The sequence below is a fragment of the Opisthocomus hoazin genome, chromosome Z (genome assembly GCF_030867145.1).
Source record: "Opisthocomus hoazin isolate bOpiHoa1 chromosome Z, bOpiHoa1.hap1, whole genome shotgun sequence".
Lineage (NCBI taxonomy): Eukaryota > Metazoa > Chordata > Aves > Opisthocomiformes > Opisthocomidae > Opisthocomus > Opisthocomus hoazin.
In genome coordinates, this window is record NC_134454.1 from 67,779,846 (window position 1) to 67,801,760 (window position 21,915).

The 21,915-nt window shown below is 39.3% G+C and overlaps 1 protein-coding gene across 5 annotated transcripts in view; it reads right to left on the bottom strand.

Moving 5' to 3' along the window:
• The window catches only part of KIF2A (kinesin family member 2A), a 55,967-nt gene that overhangs the window by 25,790 nt on the left and 8,262 nt on the right, over positions 1-21,915 (bottom strand). For 3 of the 5 annotated variants that reach the window (XM_075447145.1, XM_075447143.1, XM_075447142.1), the window contains exons 2-8: positions 9,456-9,550; positions 8,029-8,148; positions 7,540-7,591; positions 5,454-5,576; positions 4,770-4,870; positions 2,957-3,052; positions 2,122-2,176 (exon numbers count right to left, since the gene is read on the bottom strand). In XM_075447145.1, the coding sequence (XP_075303260.1) occupies positions 2,122-2,176; positions 2,957-3,052; positions 4,770-4,870; positions 5,454-5,576; positions 7,540-7,591; positions 8,029-8,148; positions 9,456-9,550 (642 nt within the window). The remainder of the gene's footprint in view (positions 1-2,121; positions 2,177-2,956; positions 3,053-4,769; positions 4,871-5,453; positions 5,577-7,539; positions 7,592-8,028; positions 8,149-9,455; positions 9,551-21,915) is intronic. The other 2 variants (XM_075447146.1, XM_075447144.1) reach the window with 1 other exon arrangement.

The window sequence follows — 21,915 nt, forward strand, 5'->3', positions numbered from 1 at the left end:
TGACGAAGAGAGATGTATGATGGTCAATTCTTTGCAGGAAAAGCTTTTTAGCTAAAGCAGTCAAAAGGTGATTTTTCTTAAACAATTTTTTGGAATAAGACATTTACCTGCTCCCAGCTATTTGTATTCCTTGCTGATGAAAGTTTGGAATAGTGTCTTTGAAACCCACCATATATTTTTCAATTACAAATATACATCACTGAAATCAAATCTTAAAATGTCAGTCCGAACACCTACTTCCTGCAAAGTCAATCCACAGAACAATTGATGCTGAGAACACCTAATGATCTGGGTGATAATTCTGTGTTTGTAAGAATGACAAAACAAACTAATCTGCTTTTTTCTCTTCAGGAGGTTACACACTAGTATCTTCAATACTCTTCAGTTTTAAAACGTAGCATAAGAAATACTGTTACGAAGTATGTGTTTTCAGAAGATTGTGTCATGTGGGTACTAGATTACCTCTATGGTTCATTCCCTGCACAGATTATTTCATTAATACATTTTTATTACAGCTTATTCTTAAAAATGCATAATTACTTTAGTGCCAACCTCATTTTTACTGAAGATGCTCATCTTCCTACAAACACCTCTGAACTATTTTTTTAATAGCTTCAAACCACTAACTTCTAAGATATGCAACTTTCACAAAACCAAATCCTTCTTCTGAATCCCAACTCATGCCCTATAACAACTTGCTCTCATTTACTGTAATTTCAATTTGCCCACCTTCAGCTCAGGTAGAAGGTGACATTTCCCCCAAATACATCAGATTTCTAAGTCATATTTTATTGAAGATAACCTCCAGTGCTGAAACAGAAATTAAACTGCTACCAGACTTGTATGTTGAATGCCCTTATTAAATAGATTGTGCAAAACAGTTTCAATTCACCATTTTGTGAGATTATGAAATCCTTTCAGATCAAGAAAAGAAAAAAATACAGAGAATAACAGTAAAAGTAAAAATGAAGAAAAAAATAAAGTACAGGAAGCAGCAATGTGGAGGGGAAAAAATAAGACAAAAACTAACTACATACTGGTATCAACACACATTTTCCCTTTCCCACACAATTCTCCCATTTTCCTCTGGATATGCTCCAGATAATCCTCAATGTGTAGTTCTGACAGTATAAAAATAATAAATGCATCCTATGTTGTTTCAGAATCAGAGCGATGCTCTTTTGAATCCTTTAGCTAAACAAAATATAATAGAAAGAGAAGGAAAGAAACATCTTTCAAAACAAAAATCAGCTTACATAAGTGCTGGATTCAGACAGATTGCAATCCAGAAGCATTTGTGTTCTTAATTTCCTGCTGAAAGGAAAGAACTTCATGGGAAGACTGGGATTTAACTGGACTTGAAAACCTGAACTTTTTTTTTTTTGGCATACAGACTCCAGTCTGATGAGCAGGCAGTAAGAAAAAAAGCTGTAACACTAGTCATATGTAAAAAATGTCACTAGGGAGTCTATCCAGTACCTATTAGTTTTTCAGTGGCATATCATATGCCCTAGGGTATCTTCCCCAGCCCTGAGCAGCAACTCCAGGGGATACAATTCTCCACTTTGTCTGTAAGCCACTAGCCCTGTGAGGATGCATCTGACACTTTTGGAAACCTGGTATGTCAAAAGACATCAGCGTTCAGGCACCTGAATTTCTCCCTTGATGTCTGATTCAAGATTTCTTGAAAGTATAAAAATACATGTACAAAAAATGTGTATGGAAGTTTTCATTGCATAGCTCTCTGCTCAGATCACCTGAAGGATAGTTTAAAAGAATGCTGATCCTAATAGAACGTAGAATACTGAAGAAATTACAGTAGAATTAATTCTCATACCAACTAAATTCATCCTAGATGACCTTTGAAAATGACCTGAAAAAAACTGCAGTCTCTCTGCGCCTCAGCTCCCAATCCATAGAATGGTGACAGTTAAAACTATTTTTTTCCTCATCTTTATCCAAGTTATGACGAGTCTATGAATTTTCTGGGTCCATCACACATATTGTCTAGTGTAACAGTTTCACCTTTGATCAGTATTTCTAGGTCTCTAACACAAATAATACTGCTATCAAAAGCATCTTTTCAGAGAAAAAATTCAGCAAAATCTTGAATGGCCATACCTTTTTTATTGAGTGGTCTTTTTCGTACACAAACACATATCCTGTGCTCATCAATCTGCAAAGGAAACAATCTTTCAGTGAAGTATACCCCAATTCTGGGTATATGATATTTTACTTTATTTTACTTCTATTCTTGAATTAATTAACCAATCATTTAAATAAAGAGAAATTTCCAAGACAGTGAGTCATCTGAACATGTAAAAACCCTTGAGTCTGCACAATAGCGAAAAAACCCAACAGGAGAACCATGCACTAACAAAACCCCCTGCAGACAGTGATCTAATTCTGGGGAGTACCAGGTACATCTCGGAACACTGCAAGCAATCCAACTCTAACAGGGAAGATAAGCTATTGACAGAAATTGTCACAAAGTTGGATTTGCACAGAGATCTGATAATCTTCATCATTTAAGGACTGTGCTTCTCTGACTTCTCTACAAACCAAAGGCCCTCATCACCTTCAAAGATCAAAAATTAATCTTTATCCTCAACAGGGTTTTTCAGAGAAGCTTAATGGTTTTGTATGCATAACCCCTTGCATACCAGAAAAATTTCTAATACAGAGGCTGAGTGACTACTTAGTACATATTGGTAGTATTTTACAGTAAAATAATATTTAAATGAATAACATAATTAACAATAAGCTAGTAACCTAGGACTTTCAAAACCTACTAATTTGAATATCATCAAATTACTGAAAAAATAAACCCATGTTATAATTAATACTAATATATATTAAACTACTTATTTTTCATGTTTACAGAGAGAAGTCTACATTGAAAAAATTGAAAAAAATACAGAAGGATGAAAAATTTCCAAGTTGCTGGCGTACTTACAGGATCTGCTGTTGTCAGTGGTCTATAATCCAAACTTCCCCTGAAGTCTCTTATCATACACATAATTTCATAATTTGGGTTTGTAGCATCAACATCCTAGGGAGGTAAGCAACAGAATTTCTAACATACTTTTTTTCCCTGAAGTTGACGAATTTCAGTATCTTCTATATTTATTTATAAGAAAAATATGCATTACCTAAAAATGCCAGAAATGCGTCAAATGCAAGTCTAATGTCTTTTTACATTCTGATGTGGATAATATACTGATCATAAAGCACAACAATTATATGCTTTCTATTTCATATTATTGGTTGGCATGTAATTGAAAGTACATTTTAATTGAGGACTCATGAACAGTCTACGCAAGAGAGGAATGACTCCCACCTTTTCCACAACCTTCACACTAAAGAAACACGTCCAAACAACTGCACAACACCAGGCATCATATACAGTCAACGCTTCTTAATCTGAGATAAGGCAGTCCAACGGACGAATGGACACGCTCCATCACACAGCACAACACACGCTGCAGAGGTCAGTGCAGGCACCCCAGCTGCTCTAAACACAACCCTAAACTAAAAACTGCTGACAGTAAGTCCACCCAAAATGTATTCCTGCTGTAATGTTCCCTTCTAACATTCAGAAAGAAGGATTGCTTATTATGGAAAAAGTGTTTGCCTACTATTCTTCAAACCCTGTTTAAAGGTCTTGCCCACTAGAAGACAGTGTTTGGCTAATTATTGCTGCATTTCACAACAACCACCACAACAGAATACAAAAAGCAACGTGAAGCACAGGTGCATACAGGTCACTGAAACAAACAGAGCTTCCTCATACAGTCTTAAGACTCAGATGCAAAGGGAGTCTTCAGAGAAGCGATAACATTTTAGGTGTAGTACCATGTCAAAGAATTTTAATGTATAAAGCCAAAAAATATTTGGTCCTCACAAATAAAGACACAGTCCTGTTTTGCATTCATGTAAATGGATGGAAATTAGAGAACATGAAATCAACATAGGTGATTTTAGGTCAGTGTAGAAACATCATTAAACCATGAAGTAAATTGCCTGAATTATTTACTTGGTGGTGGTACTTCTCATGTCAGTAGTGGACTCATAGTATCTCTTTAGAGACTAACACATACGCACAGGGCTGCCAACAAGATTACGTTACTAGTTTTGCTAAAGCTTTTACACCATTGTGACACAAAGTCATTTAAGATTAAGAGATTTTTCTCACAGGATTAGCAACTTCATTTCTCTCACACAAGTTTCTAAGAACTTGCTGCCAAGCTGCTTGCATGATGCAAAGCTAAATTATAAATGCATGGACTGGTTTAAAGGAAAAAAAAATTAAAAGTAATTGTTCAGACTTGAGCCTCAAACAGATCTCTTACAAAGCATCAAAGATCATACAGAACAATTGATCATAATGTTGTAACACCTCCTGTAGAATAACAGCCCTATCTAAAAGCCAAAGGTTTGATTATTTTCGACAGTGTATCTTCCCTAAGAAATAGCTATCCTCAGTACTTCATCTTTAAAGAACACTCAGCAAGATAAGCTATTGTAAGCAAGTATTTCTGTGGGAAGAAAAAGAGGAGAAAAACTGTCTAAAGTAATAATTATGAGAGCAATACAACCAAGCACCAAACTATTTTTCGAGCACCAAATATTTCTACACAGGATGAAAACATTTAATTTCAAGATTATTACAGTTCATTTAAGTTATTAAAGACTTTAAAAAGCACAATGATACTGCAAACTTCTTCTCTTGCTGACATACCTTTTTCACCTCAGCTAAAAATACTCACCTGAGCTCTTTTTTCTCTAAGTTCCTGCTGCTGTAACCTTCTTTTTTCACGTTTCTCTTGCAATTTTTCAACCTCTTTCACACAATTAGATTTTCTACGTGCTTAAAGAAAATGATCTACTTTTAAAATATTTTCAGTGTTGCATGAATTTAGTATTTACACTGTAACATTTCAATTATATTAATTTATCAGTAATTGGAATGCATTTGTATCAAGTATCTTTTCAAGCAAATCAGTATTAGTACATAATAATTATGGCAATTAAACTGCTAAAATTCATAAAATAAATGAATCAGGAAAAAATTCATGGGAATGGGACAAAAATTACATGACCAAAAATGTAAGGACAATGACCCTCAAAAAATATTTGGACAGATACATGTGATCTCTTGGACTGCATTAAAAGAAAGCCCAGGCAAATTGAAAATTAAAAAACCACAAAGCAAAAAACCAAGCAACCCTGCTGTTAAAAAAAAGATAAAGCGAAAACAAATTCCAAATGCTAGCACAACTATGACAGAAGTGAATGTTTGTTTAGACACATCTCTCTGAAAAAGTTCCTCAAGGAAGCCCATGGACAACTGCGCATGTAGACCACTTCTCATTTATGGACAACAACATAATCCAAGAGAATGTACATGTAACGCCCATAATGACTGAGTCCTTGATACACGGTTTACATACAAGGGGGTCCAAATTCCTTTTTTGCAGCTTGAACTGGAGATATATCTGAAACAGTACCATTCTGTTGAGAGGAGGAAGACTGCTCGGGAAGCTGTGTAGGCCGCGCACGTGCAGAACCAACCACTGTAAAGGAAAAGCACAAAGCTCAATATGTACATGGAAAGGTAACATTTCTACCCAAATCTGAAACGCTTTGTTATGAAAAGACAAAACGAGGCCCCTTTCCAGACTCAACAATTTCCTTGGGGTGAGGAGGAGCCACACATGTAGAAAGTATATTAATAAAGACATTTAATATGCAGCCTTTTTTTCCTAGCATTATACACCAACATAACATAATTATTAAGTACCAATGCTGTATGTGCATAGTTTTAAATACTCTACTGCAGAATTAGTACAACTTATTATGCACACAGAATGAAGCATGCACTTGTAGATATGCAGTCTTGAAGCTTAAAGTGCTGAAATTTTATTTATATTGTGATTATACCCAAAAACCAAGTAAGAAAAGAAGGTCCACTGTTTCACATTCTCTGGACATTACACAGTGGTCCCACTCTATTGAGCCTACATCCACTGTTTCACATTCTCTGGACATTACACAGTGGTCCCACTCTATTGAGCCTACAATCTCTACAGGAGCAAACGGATACAAATAAAAGACAGCAAAGTGCAGCTCAGTCTGTGAGTGGAAGAAACAAACCTTTTTGACACTATACTAGAAGAGATACAATCAATTCGCTTAAGGTTAAGCATTGATCCTTTATGTGCTAAGGATATCAATTTCTGAAGATGCAGTGATGTCCGTTCCCAGTGAATGCAGTGGGAGTGGTGAGCATGCAAGCCTCTTTGGTAAAGCTGAATGTTTTGAACCGTTTTTCAAAGAGTTGCTTAAAGCAGCTCTGCTTCAGCTGGCCCATTTCCTGCACACGCTCCTAACAGAGTCTGCCAGAAGAGCATGAAAGTGAAGGTATCAGCTCTGATTAGCAGCCTAGAGGTGACACTCCAAAGGAAACAAGACAGAGCACTGAGAAAAGCTTAATTACAAGGCCAACAAAGGACAAATATTTAGGCTGACTGAATAGTAAGATGCATAGGACCTATTAAAATACAAGTTACAGGGTTATTCCATACCAAACAGATCAATTACTAAAAACGACAACATGTATAGTTGTGAGGAGAGCCATCAATAAGATGTCTCAAATTCAAACCATATGAGTTTGAAAAAAAATTATCCATCCCCTCCTCATAAGATTTTCAATTTGTTTAACACCCCCAGAGGCAAATGACAGAAGGGAGAAAGTGGTCCCAATCATCCACCGGAAGAGTCTGAACACTTGCAAAGATATGCAAGCCCACTTGTTTTTCAAGTTTAAACAGATGGACTGGAATCTAGTCTGAATTAATGACAGTAGATTAATGTTTGGAAGAAGAATCACCACCATCACCAGTACAAGGCAGTCAAGTTTAATGCAAGAGAGAAAATAAAAACAGTAAGCAGTAACTATTTTTTTCATGTTACAGATGCATTACATCTGTATTCATCCAAAAAATACTTTTCACCTATCCTCCTGTGACATTCCAGCATTTTTTGTAGATTTTTCACTATTAACTGTAGAGTAAGAACTAACCCATAGGGCTTAAGTACTATTTGAATGAATGTTTACACGCAGACTGTTACAAAACATGTTAAAAAACTGAAAGCGTAAGAATTTTAAGTGCACTACTTACTATATATTGAAAGACTCAATTAAGCTGAAGCAAACCGAGGATGCTTTAACTTGGAAAAGTCCACACATGATTTGATGCAGCATAATTAATTAACTTAAAATTTCTGCACCTTCAGTTCATTCAGCTTAGCTTTCCTAATGCTGTATTGTTTCAACTTGCATATAAATATCTTTCATACAGTATGAATTCCTAAACATATATAGGAATAACTCTAGGAATGGTGTACCATGTCTTTTACATGTCACATGCACACATTCCAAGTGAGAAATGCAGAACTATTAAGGTATGTTATATGAGCAGGTTAAAATGTTCCCATATTTTTTAATTCCTTGAAATGGAAAGAGATAACATTTACCTCTGTTATCTCTGGCAGGGTTGTCATTCTTTACTGCCACAGTTCGTCGAGTCTATAAAGAAAGAAATCGCTGTTACTTGATCACCATGTTATTGAAAATGTAAACTGCAGCCCCACCTCTTCTTCCTTCCAGTGAATGAAAATAATACAACATCACCAGTACAGAGGTGATTGCTGCCGCATCCCTCCGTGAAGAGCCTACATTGAAGACTGCTTGAACTATACACAGTGTTTCAAAACCTTTGAAACCTTTTCTATATTTTTCCTTGAGATGTATTTAGTTTTATAAATATTAGTTCCCAACTCCCTCTCTGCCAAACCTGTTCTTGGAGAAGTTTTAGAAACCCCTACTCACAACAGTATAAAGAAAGGAATACAGTTATCAAGTAGCTCCGCAGATATAAAAGTTAAAGTTAAAAATTCAAGTGTAACAATGTATGTAGGAGTACTGCAAGTTTAACGTGAACATATTGCATATATATTACCAACCTTCACGGCTTTGTTTACTTTGGCTAATGGTATAGCTGGTGGTGGTGTCTCCGGACTAGGTTCAATATCTTCATCAAGTGAAAGATCTGGGTTAAGCGAAAATATGCTCTCCAAGTCAATCTGCATAAAAGAATTTAATACACATTTTTGAGTCTTAAGACAATATTCCTTCTCTCCATTTCTCCTGTAATGTTTAAGAATAAAGAGTAAATATATTTAGTGGTTTTACCCCACAATTTGTTAATTCTAAAATCTCCGTCATCTTGGTTTGTGTTCACTGAAAACAGCGTAAGCATTGGTCTTTGTATTAGCTGAAAACACGTCCTTCAGAAAACGGATGAATTAAAAATGACCAATAGATATTTTTAATTTTGTAAAGCGATTAAAATAGAAGTAGTTAGTATTACTGTGCTAATTTGACAATTACTGCAAAATGTGAAAGACATTCGGTAACACAAATAGAAAGAGATCTCAATTATTTCAAATTTCCCAGACATTGCAAAAGACACAGACAAATTACAACCATCCAAAAAATAAAAGCACAGTTAAAAACATACTAAATTTATCATGTTATTCTTTTTCTTCTCGGTGTTCCTCACTCAAAATGCTGTATAATGTATGGGGGGGGGGGCAGGATCTTAAAAATAGCTGGCTTCAGATCTATTGAAACTTGGTTTCCTAAAATTCTTATACAGCTTTGGTCTCTATAGCGTGTCGTTTCCCCTGGCTGGACCTTTCAAAGACCTCGCTACTGTATGGATTCTGTGTGTCCAGAGGGGTGAGCTCAGCTGATGAGATCACCAGGACTTTCTCACCATTTTTTTTTCTTTTTTCTGTGTTTTCACAAAACCAGTGAAGTGTTATTATTTCTGAGATGCTTCTTCAACTCTCGGCTAAAAAACTGTCTAATGTGGTCCAAAATTTAAAGCAAGAGGGGATAAGCAATGAGTTACACAAAAAGACACAGTTTCTCAAGGAAAGCAAGGCTCAAAAATATTGCCAAAAATAAATACATAAGCAAAAAAACTAGCAGTTCAATTTCTCAATAATACAAACACAAAAAGATTCCTAATCTAGCTCTCCCACTAGTTTCCTGTCTGAACTGCAAGTCATTCTCCCCCTCAAAAACTTGATTTTTCTACTTGTAAGCAGAGGATGACAAGGTCAGCCTTTGTAATCTGGTTCAAAACCATTAGATGAAAAGAACTACTTAAAAGTTATGACACAGAGCTCAGGAAGTCAAATTTAATATAAAAGAAATCAGTATTTGCCCAACAGCTCCCACGCAAAACAGTCTGTAACCAAAGAATCATCAAGGAAATTAAGATTTACATCTTCTTTTTGTTTCCAGTGCAAATTCCAAAGCAATAGTCATGTAGATTACACATTTTTTTAAAAGAGAAAAGTTCTAAAATAACTAAATTTACCTCTTTGCCTTTAGTATCGCCATTTTCAATCCATTCAACAGTTACGCTTTCATTATCTTCATTTAGGGATGTTACCATAGCTTGGTGAATTCGGCCTAGAAAGCAAACACAAATGATCATTTATTAACTGGTGGAAAAAAATTCCAGTATTTTCATCCCTTCATTGAAACATGCAGAGAGAGAAAGGAAGAAGAGGGTTAAAAAAGATGAGGTAATAAATAGAAGATAATTTCTGGTCTCGCACTGTGAAGAGTCTCAGACCTGATCCACCTGTGGAGGCTCTAACGGGACAGTCAGCATACAAGTGAAAAACTCAGTGAACGGAAAACTGAGTGGCAAGTAAACAAAACATCACATGAAAGCCACACCACTTAGACACTCTTTTCTTGAGAGAAGAAAACTCCAATACCACTGGTAGCAAAGTGTCCTGAGGTGTGTTCCACAACAGCTTGCTCGTCCCCCTTCTAAGCTGATTCAACATTACATGTCCCAACACAAGAGTGAAGCCCTCTGATACAGTATTCTGATACTCATTTCTTATGGGCATCCACTCAGTTGGTAATTCAACCAAAATTAAACTGCCTGAGACAATAATACAAATCATCATCTTAAAAGCAGCTAGTTACACAGACTGCTGAGCTGGAGTTAAGGTGTTGTAGCTTTGACTTCTCCAGTGAAAGACTCAAAGCCAGCGAGCCCCCATAAGGTACAACAAAACCAGCAAACTTTCAGTAGGAATACGGACATTTCTCCTTAGATACGTAGTGTACCACCATATTTTTATGTCCTGTTTCCTACACACGGTAGTGACGAGCAGCTGGAAGATCGGAGCAGCCACGCGCTGATACAGAAGGATCAAGACACAGGTGTCACACGGATTTCACATCTGCGCTTTGCCCAAGAAGCACCAAGAACCGGAGTTTCTAAACAACACGCGTCCAATGCAGCTGCCCGTCTAACACCCTCCTATAAGGAGCCATGGCCGGAGCAAGCAACCCCTCACGTCCTCTGGGGTGCCCGAGGGCCGGGTGCAGCTCCTGGAGCACCAGCGACCACCCCGGAGCTGGGACAGCGGCCCAGGGTGAGACACAGCGCGGCCCTCGCACACCCGCTCCGGCCTGGGTCTCCTCTGCCTCACACCTCCTCTTCTCCCTCCCTAAAGCCCTCAGCCCACCTGATCCACTCCAGTTTGCTCTTCCGACAATTGTTCCAAACTTCTGTCTTAGCCACTTCAGTCATAACCCAACAGTTTTCCGAAGTTAATGTTTTTATACAGCCTAAGCCTCTTAGGGCCTGCTGAGGGACAGAAAGGGAGAAAAACCTTGACTGATATCCCAAATTCTCTCACCTAACGGAACAAGTAACAGATGTATACTGTTAATATTTCTTTTATTGCAAAGGCTGCCTAAACATTCACACCTAGTTAAAATTAAGCAAGAAAAGAGACCATGGGGAAGCCTCACGGCAGGTAACAGCACCTCTGCGCACTCTTAACACAACACACAGAGAAAGAGACTAACCGAAACTCCGGCAAAGCGTCGTGCTCGGGGGGGTCGCCGAGCAGCCATCACCCCTGTTCCCTCTCTTCCAGCATTCGCTGGTTTTTATGTCCCTGACACGTGTTTTGCCTGAACAAACCCTCCCATAGGCACCCCAGGAGCGCCATTCTCCGGGTGAGGGGCGGCCGGGAGACACGGGGGCCCGTGCTGCTGCCACGTCTCCTCAGCCTTGCCACCATGGCCCCCTCAGACCCGCCGCCATGCCCCCTCAGCCCATGTCCCCTCAGCCCCACCACCACGGCCCCCTCAGCCCATGTCCCCTTAGCCCAGTGGGGCACGCACCCTGCCCGCCACACCCAGCCCCAACGCGGCTGCTGGTTGCGCTGCAGCAGGCTCACCGAGCACCACGCTCTCACACCTTACTCCCTCGGAGTAAGTTTTGTGCAAGTTTTCTTTGTGCAAGGTCCTCAGCACACCTCTCCATTAATTCTCCTGCCTTTAAGCCACTGTCTTGCTGCAGCAGTGCCACTCCTGCCACTTCTACAAGCACGCTGGGACCACAAGGACACAAAAACTGTGGGAACTGGAAGGCTCCTCAAGCTTACATCGGTGTATGTAATCTTCTGCTACTGTTTTGAGGCTTGGCCCAGCTGTCAATCCAGAATCAAGAGAAAAAGGATACACGAAAAATGTAAGTTTAGCGAAACATATTCTATAAAATATAATAATAATAATTTTCAGCATTACCAATTTTTATAAATTTTGAAGAAAAGTACTATTCACAGCTGAAACCTGTTACACTGTATTAATCACAGAGCCACCATGCAAGTCCTATTACCTGCTCCTGTGCTCTATTACTTCTGACAGAGAATAAATAATAATTAAAAAAGGTTTAATCTTTGCCATAACAAGTGAAAAGAGATCAAAGCTGGCTGACGAATGAATAGAAAATACTGAACACTCTCACAAACACAGTAAGCCAGCATGCTGTAACAAAGGCATCACAATAAATCTTCCATCTCTGTGCCAGATTTCATCCATTCCTTGGCCAAGAAAGTCAGGACTGAATAGAAAAAAACATTTAACAAAAATAAAAGTTATGTCCATCTTCCAAATATTCTCATCTTACTTAAACAGAAAATGTATACTATAATGTTTAAACTGGCAATATACCCATACAATTTGTTCCTAAAAATTCTTTGTGTTACCACAAGTTTACATGTTACTGAAGTGCCAGAAAGCACATTTACATCTTTACAATTGCCTCTTGCTCTCTGCAAACAGTATTCCATTATATTTTTCTAGTACACAGCTGAATACAGCAGCTGTGAAATTCAGGAATGCCAGCAACCAATTAGGCTGGCATAAACCTCGTCTAGCATATAAAGCAAGACCAAGCTGCAAATGCTAAAGCATAAATCAATCTGTAGAGAGTGGCTGAAGGCAACATCCCCAATTTCTGGTGCATTTTCTAGAGTTGGTATCAAAATCTGAAACGTAAACATGTCCACATAAACACAAATGTGCATTATGGCAAACTGAAAAAGGAACACGTGATTCAAGAAAGACTATCATCACACACATCTCAAAAACAAAAGAAAGTAGACTGATAGTGCTGATACACCAACTCCTCGCTCACTGTTTCTTTCCTTTCTAGTACCTCTCCTCACATCATTAGAATTCACATCATAGGCAAAACTTTTTCTGTGAATTTGGTCCATTGCTATAGGGCTCAAAACAAATGGAGAAGTTATTTGAAAAGGCTATTATTTGTGTAAATATGATATGTCTTACAGTATGTGGCATCTGGCTTATCTCCTACTGACTAAAGCATGCAGAAAATAAAGCCAACACTTTACAATTACCTTAAACACACATAAGTTACAATATTCTCACCCTAATCAATACAAGTGAAGAGCATCAACTGTCCATTCCCTCTCTTCTTAGTCATCTGATAAGCACTTGACAAATAGAAGAAAGCAAGTGTAAATATCTGCAGAAATATCAGACAAATGCTCTCTGTTGTAAGAGTTCTTAAGGTAGCTATTGGTGCAGAAAAAGGTTCAGAAAGTATCAGCAAAAGCAAATAACCAGGGATAAATCAAACATTTTAACTAACCCCCAACCTAGGTAGCAGTGCCAACTAATCACAAATATCAAGCTGTACTTACATCACTACCTCTAAGAGATTTTAACATTTTCTAGCTGCAAAACTTCTCCAAACCACCACAATTTTGAAGCAGTGACCAATGACAGTACTAAAACCATAGCCTTTTCATCTTCCTAATACTTTTGAGAAATGTAAGTTATCAATTTTAAATACGGGTTCGTGTTTTCTAAATTACAGTCTGGGCTGCAGCACTGGCTGACACATGACTCAAACTCCCCTGTGCTCTCCCAGGTGACTCAAGAAATCAGGCTGGAAGAAGACCACAGCCTTCCCCACCCTTCCACATAACTGAAGTGCACTCACCCCAAAAAACACCGTATTTGCACATCTCATGCAAAAGTTTTGTAAAGTCTTGGAAATATCTTTCAGCCGTAATAATTAAAAATTTACACACAGGCTCTGATCAGGCTATGGAGAAGAAAAGTTTGTAATTTCCACTACAACTGTCTCATCCCTCCCCCCCAAAATAGTAGCAGGACCCTGCCCGGCAGCATTACCTTATGATCGTCATACAGCTGTTTCAGCCTGGTCAGCTCAAACCCAGGCAACTATTTTTAGCAGGACCAGGCTATGGCAATGTTAACAGACCCAACATTCAGTAACGGAAACTCACAGCTTATGTCACTTCCTCTGAACTTGCCACTTCTTCGGGAGCGCAAATGTGGCAGTGGTCCGGCCAGCTGAGCACTCGGTTTTTCTAAGTGCATCAACAGTAGATGTTTCACAGACAAATAAAAAAATGAAGTACAACTTAACATCTGCTACAGAGCCTTGCTGATGATGACCACTGCAACAGAAGCTACCCATCCCTTACAGGACTATAATGGGCATTTGTGAAATAGCCAGGATTTTCCTAAGCACATTCATGAGGGACTAACACGAAAGTTATCTCATCTAGAGACACCTGGACATGATGGACCTTCACCATCTGTCACTTGTATTCATAAACAAAAATTGCAAAAGTTAGAATTTTCTTCACTTTCTTTTAAGAACAATACAAACCCTGAGTTATACATATATAAAAAATATGTTTAGGAGGAATATGAGGCTTCAAATCCAGAAGCAGCATTTCCCAGAACTACTGTGGTCCAGAAAATTGTCTGTTGTGCTACAGGCTCCAGTGGGGACAATTCCAGTGGAAAGACTTTCCAGCTCTCACAGAGCTCAGGGAGGAAAAAAATAATCCTTTACCCACTGAACAATACCTGTAACAAACTTCCAGGAAAAAATCCCAAGCAAAAAGAGAATTCCAGGCTCAGTGTCTCCAGGAATGTCAACTGCGGTGATGTCCTCATTCATGCAATCAGTGCTTGTCATGGTCCTCCCTGCACTACACAGACAGCCCTGCTGCTATTCCCCCAAGGAAAACCAGTAGTTACCACTGATAGATGCATCTTCCTCCACAACACTACACATCTTGATTTTATTTTGTTTCAAAGTTTCATTTATCCACAAACAAGTAGCCTTTTATTTTCTTTGTATCTACAACAGTTCCACTTCAGTTTTGTTTTATGTTATCATATAGATTCATTTCAGTTTTGCCAGCCTTCATTATTGTCTTGTCTGCTACCTTAGTTACAGTTTTATCACACTGTCAAATGGGTCACTAAGCATACACAATACTTCCCATATTTCTAAAGCAAGTTCCTAAATACTAAAAGTAATCCACATAATTTTAAAGACATATTTTAATACTTATTTTTGTGAGTGATCTCTAGCAACTGATTCATTTTGTTTAATTCTCTAAAGTGTCACAGCAATACCCAAGTCCTTCAAATAACAAGCCTGTTACAACCACATTTTATGCTCTCTGTAAACCTCCACAACGTAACAGACAGGGATTTTGAGAACAGAAACTAACATTACCCAAATCAAGCTTCCCGTATTTGCCTGTGTATTTCAGCTTTGAATTAAAATCCAACCTGATCTACTCTTGCCTCCATTTAAAATTTACCAGACTCAGAAAAATCCCCATCTAAGACATGTAATTCCTGTGCAAAATAACAATCAAACATAGTGCTTTAGAAAACCAAAGTTCACAGATCTTACTGATAATCCACTAATAAATGGAGGAGCGGGGCGAGAACAACACATAGACATGCCACTGAACTGTGAAGCATATCTGGCTTCAAAATACAAACAGAACATTTCATGTCCCTCACACAGTAAACAGGACACAAGCAGCTTTCTGGTCCTCCTGCACTCAATGCCAACAACCCCTTCCATCCCAAATCACTAAATCACAGCTCGCCATGCTTAGCCTAGCTCAACTTGCCAGGTGTCCACACTGATGCACCTTCTCTAAAGCAGTCACCGAGAGCTGAACCCCAGCGTTGCTGTCATGGTTTTTGCTTCCCCAACAATTGTAAAATCTCCAGTTTTTTCATGCTGTGATTCACTGGGTTTTTCTGCTGACCTTTCATTTCGCAAGACAATCTCTAAAATTTCCTTCTACATTCAAAACAAGCTTCCTGTGGTTTCCCCAGTCAGAGGAACACTTTGTTTTTTACTTCCCCCTTCAAGGTAGGTCCCGTTTCTTCTGTGTATGGGGAGCTAATACTCTTTCAAGCACATTTCAAAGGGCATCATTTCACATTAGTGAGCTGCTTCTCCTACATCTTCCCTTTATTTGCTTTAAGAAGCTTTAGTTGCCAGTGAAATCAATGGCAGTCACTCCACTGGCCTCACAAAAGGTCGTCAAGAGCATCTTATTACCGCAGCATTCAGAAGCTACAGCTACATGTTGACTCTGTAGCTGTCAGTATCAGAGCGAGAGAGTTGTTTCCAAAGCAGCTCAGTTCATAAAGATGTATCCCATCACAACACCCAAGAGATGCACTGATATTTAGATATTTACCATCAAGTTACCTCAGCTGTACCATGTCAGTCACCCTATCATTTTTAAGAGCGGTTAAATTCTCCACATGTAACTGCCACCGAAAAAGATACTCGTAAGGAAGCACCTGTCCAGTCATACCTAATACACACTACCACAAGACCCCTAGAAACCCTTCAATAAACAAAACACGTTTCATCTTCATGTTATCAAGAGGTCTGCCTCTGCCATTCACCCTAGAAAGCAGCACTAGCACCTCGCTGTTAACATACACAAACTTTTTTCCAGATTATATGTGTTCACAATCATTTAGTACTCTGTGCTTTCTCTTATCGCTTGTACAAACATGCCTGCACAAGAACAGTGAGCCTATCTCTACCTGTTTCAGTCTTTTAGGAGTATCTCCTTTTCCAACACTGGCAACCAGAAGGAGATGCAATATCCCGTAGGCGCTCCAGACTGCTTTCCAGAGGAGCACTCACTCCCAAATAACAGTAATTCTGAAATTGCACCCACTTTTCCCCTTGTCACTTCACACTGGTAGTCCACACTTATTTTGCGATTAACTAGAGTATCAAGCTTTTCCTCTTGTCATTGACAGTTTATGATCTCCCAGTCTGTAGCAAAAGTACATTTACTTTGTGCCTTGTTTTACCCCAGTTGTTTTATTCCATATTTCCTAATCTTCCCACATGACATAAACCTCCACAGAGACAAGCATAGCAACCAACCTTCCCCGAGAACAATGCTACTGTCTGCGTTACGACAAGGAATAGCTAACTATAATGGATGGGAGAAAACAGCTAGCCAATTCCAAAACTGATCCCAGAAGGCACATTATTCGGCACAAATTGTTAGGTACACTATCATCACCTGTCTTAAATACATTACCACTCTTGTATTAAACATCAGCTGAATCATTTTTCACACTATGAAAACATTTCACTGAAATTCAGAGCAATGGTGAGCTTCACAACAGGCGCAAAACCTCTCCCATGTGGACGCCCTGCAGGGCCAAGCTCTGGTCAAGTCACCCCGCACTCAGCTCCAGCATTCAGCACCACATTGACCCACTCCACCTCTAGGATACTTGTTTGGGACACAGAGACTAGAAGCACTTCAGCGTCTGTCCTCCACTGTTTGCTACTACATTTAGTCAAGGCACTCTACATTCCTAGAGTGCTTAAATTAGGTTTGTAATTTCCCCCCTCATTTTAGTGCAAAATCAAGCACGGATGAGCTGTAGTCACTTGTGAAATTGACATTAGGTTTATGGTCAATTACTCCACAATGTGAAGTCCTGTTACTCAGGTAGGACTGGCAGGTTTTGCCATTGGGGTACCGAAACGGTCGGTCTTTTTTCGACAAGGAGGGAAGGCAACTCCTACGAGGATCTAGCACTTGCTGTCAAGTTAGAACATGTCATGCTTTTACCAAAACATGGCATAACCCGTGACTAATCTTCTCACTCTCAAGCAGCAGGCAGTACTAGCTCATCCTGCAGATGACCTCCATGCCTTTCTTCCAGACCATACCATGGACAGAAGAAACCCTAGTACAACTGCAACGGGTCGGTTGATGTCCACAATACCCCGGGGACAATGCCTTTCGTGGCACATCGCTCACAGCTACAGCATTTACTGCTCAGCCCAGCTCCCTCAGCTGTGCCTATGGTAGCAAGCAGCATACCACAACAGCAGGAGATCAGCAGAGCAAAGCAGGTGGAGCTGAGAAACACACACTCGCACTGCAAGTTTTGGAGGGGGCTGGGGAGGGGGTCTAGTGCCACAATCTGAACAGCCCTTGTTGGAGTACATCACATACATACGTGGAGTGCATCGTCCAGCTGAATTTCATCTAAAAGGAATTCAGTGTCCTCCAAGGCCACTTCCAAAGTGAACTAAAGCACAGCACCACAATGTAAAGTATGATCAGAAGATGTACGTTCAAAGTCCATTCTCAGTCTCAAGAGAAGAGAGATTTGGTGCACCCCTGTGGTCCCAAGCAGCAGGCCTAGAGCCCTAAGACCTTTTAGTTTTTTATGGTTATTCACTTTGACCTAAGCAAGATAGTGAGAAAACTGCATTGCAGCCTCCCACTACAACGCTTTTAGAGTATGAACAGGAGCATGTGCTGCTTTTGCCCAGGGATGTGCACAAGACTATCAAAGTGTGATGCTTCATAAAACTCAGAAGGATTGTCTGAGCAGTGATAGCCAAAATGATGCAGTTCAGGTCTCTTCTCACAAACCAGTAAAGGATGTTCAGGTTTCCCACAGGAAGCAGGTTATCTGGATCACTCCAGATGGGAGCCTCATGTGCAATGAGAATAACCACAGTACCAGAACACTAGTCTAAAATAAGGTGGAAGATAAATTCACAATCAGAACAGTCCAAATCGTGAAATACTTTAATCCCCGGTACAAGGTTACATGCAAAAAACCGTTAATGAAGGAGGAGACTGGGAAAGTGAAGCAGTGTTTTCCTTCATGATACAGGATTTTCAAAACATAGGCTAGAAACTTAGACATCTTATTCCAGGCTGGTGTTCAGTTACACACTGAATTACACTAAATTTCAGGTCTGATCCTTTGACAAGACAGCTTTTTGGGTGCCATGACTTCAGAAGGGCCTCTGAAATATAAGGGAGTACACAAGAAGGTGGCAGAGGAGCTTCAATGCGGACAAAAGAAAGTTAAGCCACTCAGAGAAAAATAATTTAACTTATGGGTACATAACGCTAAACTGGTATTAGAAGTTACAACTTAGCGTACGCAGTTTCATCTGAAGCATAACAAGTTCCATCTGAACATGACAAAGAACTTCTTTACTTTGACGGCGACATAGCACTAGAACAGGCTGCCCAGAGATCTTACAGAGTCTCCTTCCCTGAAGATATTCAAAACCTGCCTGGACGTCGTCCCGTGCAGCCTGCTCTACATGAACCTGATTTAGCAGGGGGGTTGGACCAGATGACCTCCAGAAGTCCCTTCAGACTTCTACCATTCTGTGATTCTGTGAACTCAAGTACGAGAACGTTAACTTAACACTTACAGTTCTCTAAAATCACCAACTCAGTATACAGATGCAATCAAAAAAGAGCCAGTAAAACACTGGACATCATCAGGAAGCTAGAGAATAAAAGCAAGTGTCATCTTTAAACTATAAAAAAAAATTTGGTGCATCCACATCCCAAGTACTGTGGCACTAGTCTTCACACCTCAAAAAAAACGTAGCAGAATTAGAGAAGGTAAAGAGAAGGATAAACAAGAAGATGAAGAGAACGAAGCAAGTAGAGATTAGGTGGTTGCGATTGCTCACTTTTGAGGAAAAGGCTGCGGATGGATTTGGTTTAGCTTTACAACCATAAAGGACAAAATGAGTGGAAACCTATGCACTAAATCCTGCAACACTAAAGCTAGGAGCAGTCTCTTCAGGCAGACTAGTTTCAGGCTGATAAAAGCAGTAATGTACATCTCTATGCAGCAAGCAGGGAACTGCCTGATCTTGCTCCCGTGAGAGGTTGTGGAGGCAGACAGTGTGAGTTGGGTCAGAAAGGTATCCAATAAATTCACAGACAATAGGTCTCTAAATGGATATTTAACAGGACTAGGCAGTTGTACTTCTAATATGGCAGATATAATTCTGGATATTAGAGAAAGAGAAAGACTGCAGACAGCAGCAAGGCTGACCTGCTTTCCCTAAATGGCCTCTTCTGCTGCCATTGGGCTAGACGAACCATCGGTGTGATCTACTGGAGCACTTTTTGCGGCAGTGGTGAGCATACTTCAAGGAGATGGAGGAGCCTCCAACATGGCAGAAACACTTCATAAGCTTTTAAAAAACATTAATGTTCTCCAATTTCAGTAAAAGTCTTATGCAGAGAGAGAGGAAAAAAAAGTTTTCATTTGCTTTTCGAAAAGTAATCTTCATTTTGTCATATATTCACATGGCAATCTCCCTTCCAAAGTGTAAAAAAAAGCCCAAACCGAAACAATAATAATCCAGTCATTTTCAACATTGCTGTGAGATTTTCCAGCATTCTCAGGTCCCTCTCATGGCCCATATGAACCCCCTTCAGTACTCAGATTTTAGGAAGATTAAGCCATTACAGCTGCAGACTTTATTCAAATGAGAAGAAGGCATGAATGTGTGCCAAGATAGTATTTTCTGACCTCTGTCATATTTTCCTTTTACTGCCAATGCATATGTGAAGGTTTTCATTCAGTTCCTGGCAATGACATTCACTTCTTTCCTATGAGTTGACAACTTGTAAACAAGTTGCAGGAATAGTTCAATGTCTTCTTATATATATATTTTTTGGTTTGGTAAAACTAAACATAATTTGACATCTTCTTGCACATTTAGTCAGCAGTTCCTTGGAGTCCTTTAGAACAGTTTTGCAGGCAGTTTCTTTAAAATCTTTTAAAATTGCTTCTGAAAGTTTGTCTCCAGAGTACTTTGTTATATCTACTTCTACAGATCAAAGCCCTCTGTGTTCAGTATAAATTTCAACAGTTATGGTATGTAGGAGCAAGAACAGATTCAGTCAAGCATCTCTTCCGAACAGCATTTGGGCTTAGTGGTCGTGAATTATTTTTAGCTTTTCTACAACAAGATTTAAGATTGTGGTGGATTCAAACAGTGTGATGAATACCCTCTGACAAAAGACTAAGATTATGTGGCTGGTGTTCTCCCTCACTTCCCCCCTTTCTCAGTTTGTTTGTTGCTTGAATACATGGCAGAGACCTCCTTTCCACGATTTTCTGATTTCTCTGAAGCTACAGCAGCTGCCTAGAAACAACAGGTTCTTGCACCACACAGAAAATTTCTATCGTCACCTTCTATAGATGTTTTCAACTGGTACTACACTATTTGCCTTTCAGGACCCACCCTGTCAAATAGTGTTTTGTTGTTTGTTTGTTTTTAACTTCCCTTATTTACAATACTACCTTTAGTAAGACTACTTACCATTACTTAATTTATTACAGAGCTGCCAACTATTGCTCCGGGTTAAAAGTCAAAAGCCTTTATTCCCACAGAAGTTTAAAGCCTGTATTTTTCCTTTATCTTAACAAGGTTCTAAAAGCTCAAGCCAATACGAAAACTTTCAGTAATATTTTAATTCTTCTCTGTGATGTGGTTAAAGTTTATCGTAACTTCAAAATCATCAGGTTGTGATTTCTATTCATTTCATTCATTATCACCTGAATTCCTAGCCCATTAAAATGTCAAGATGAACCGGGAAGTTCAATTCATATAAGTATAGAACATGCAAACATAACCCAATAATGAATCAAACACTTGGGAGCATTCCAAAGTCTAAGTGTGCATGTGCTTTTCAAACTGAATTTATTTCCACCTCCCTCTTGCTAGAGTCAGAGATCCTCATCACCGCATCATGATGCATGTCTGCATCTCTAGCAAACGCTTTTATAGATCCGTCAGAAATACACCTCAAACTCCATATGTAGTTCAGCCACGAGTGGAAAGTAACACATTTTAGTGATTGCAAAATGTGCAGCACTCTGCAACAAAAATTCTAGATCCAAACCCTGCAAGGGCTCGAGTAGACCTTGCTTCTAAAGAGAAAGCTTTAAACAAAGCTCGCACTCTCACATAGATGTTCAGTGTGTTCATCCATTGAAGGCAACTCTGAACATGCTGTCTTGTAAGTAACAGAAGAGACTGAAAATACTCACACTTCTGATATCTGGGATTACACAGAGCTGTCAGTGCCAATGGGAGCCATGAGAAACTTAAACTGGCACTTGACAAAGCTCCAAATGGATTACTGATAACTTGAAAGCAAGTTCCATTCCCCTCTGGAAAAAGCATGACCACCCACTGATAAAAATGAAACCAAAGTCAAGTATTTTATGCTATATACAGGTTACCTGAAGTCACTTTGTTACTGCTTGGGCTTGGACAATTTGTTTCACAGAGTCAACGTTGC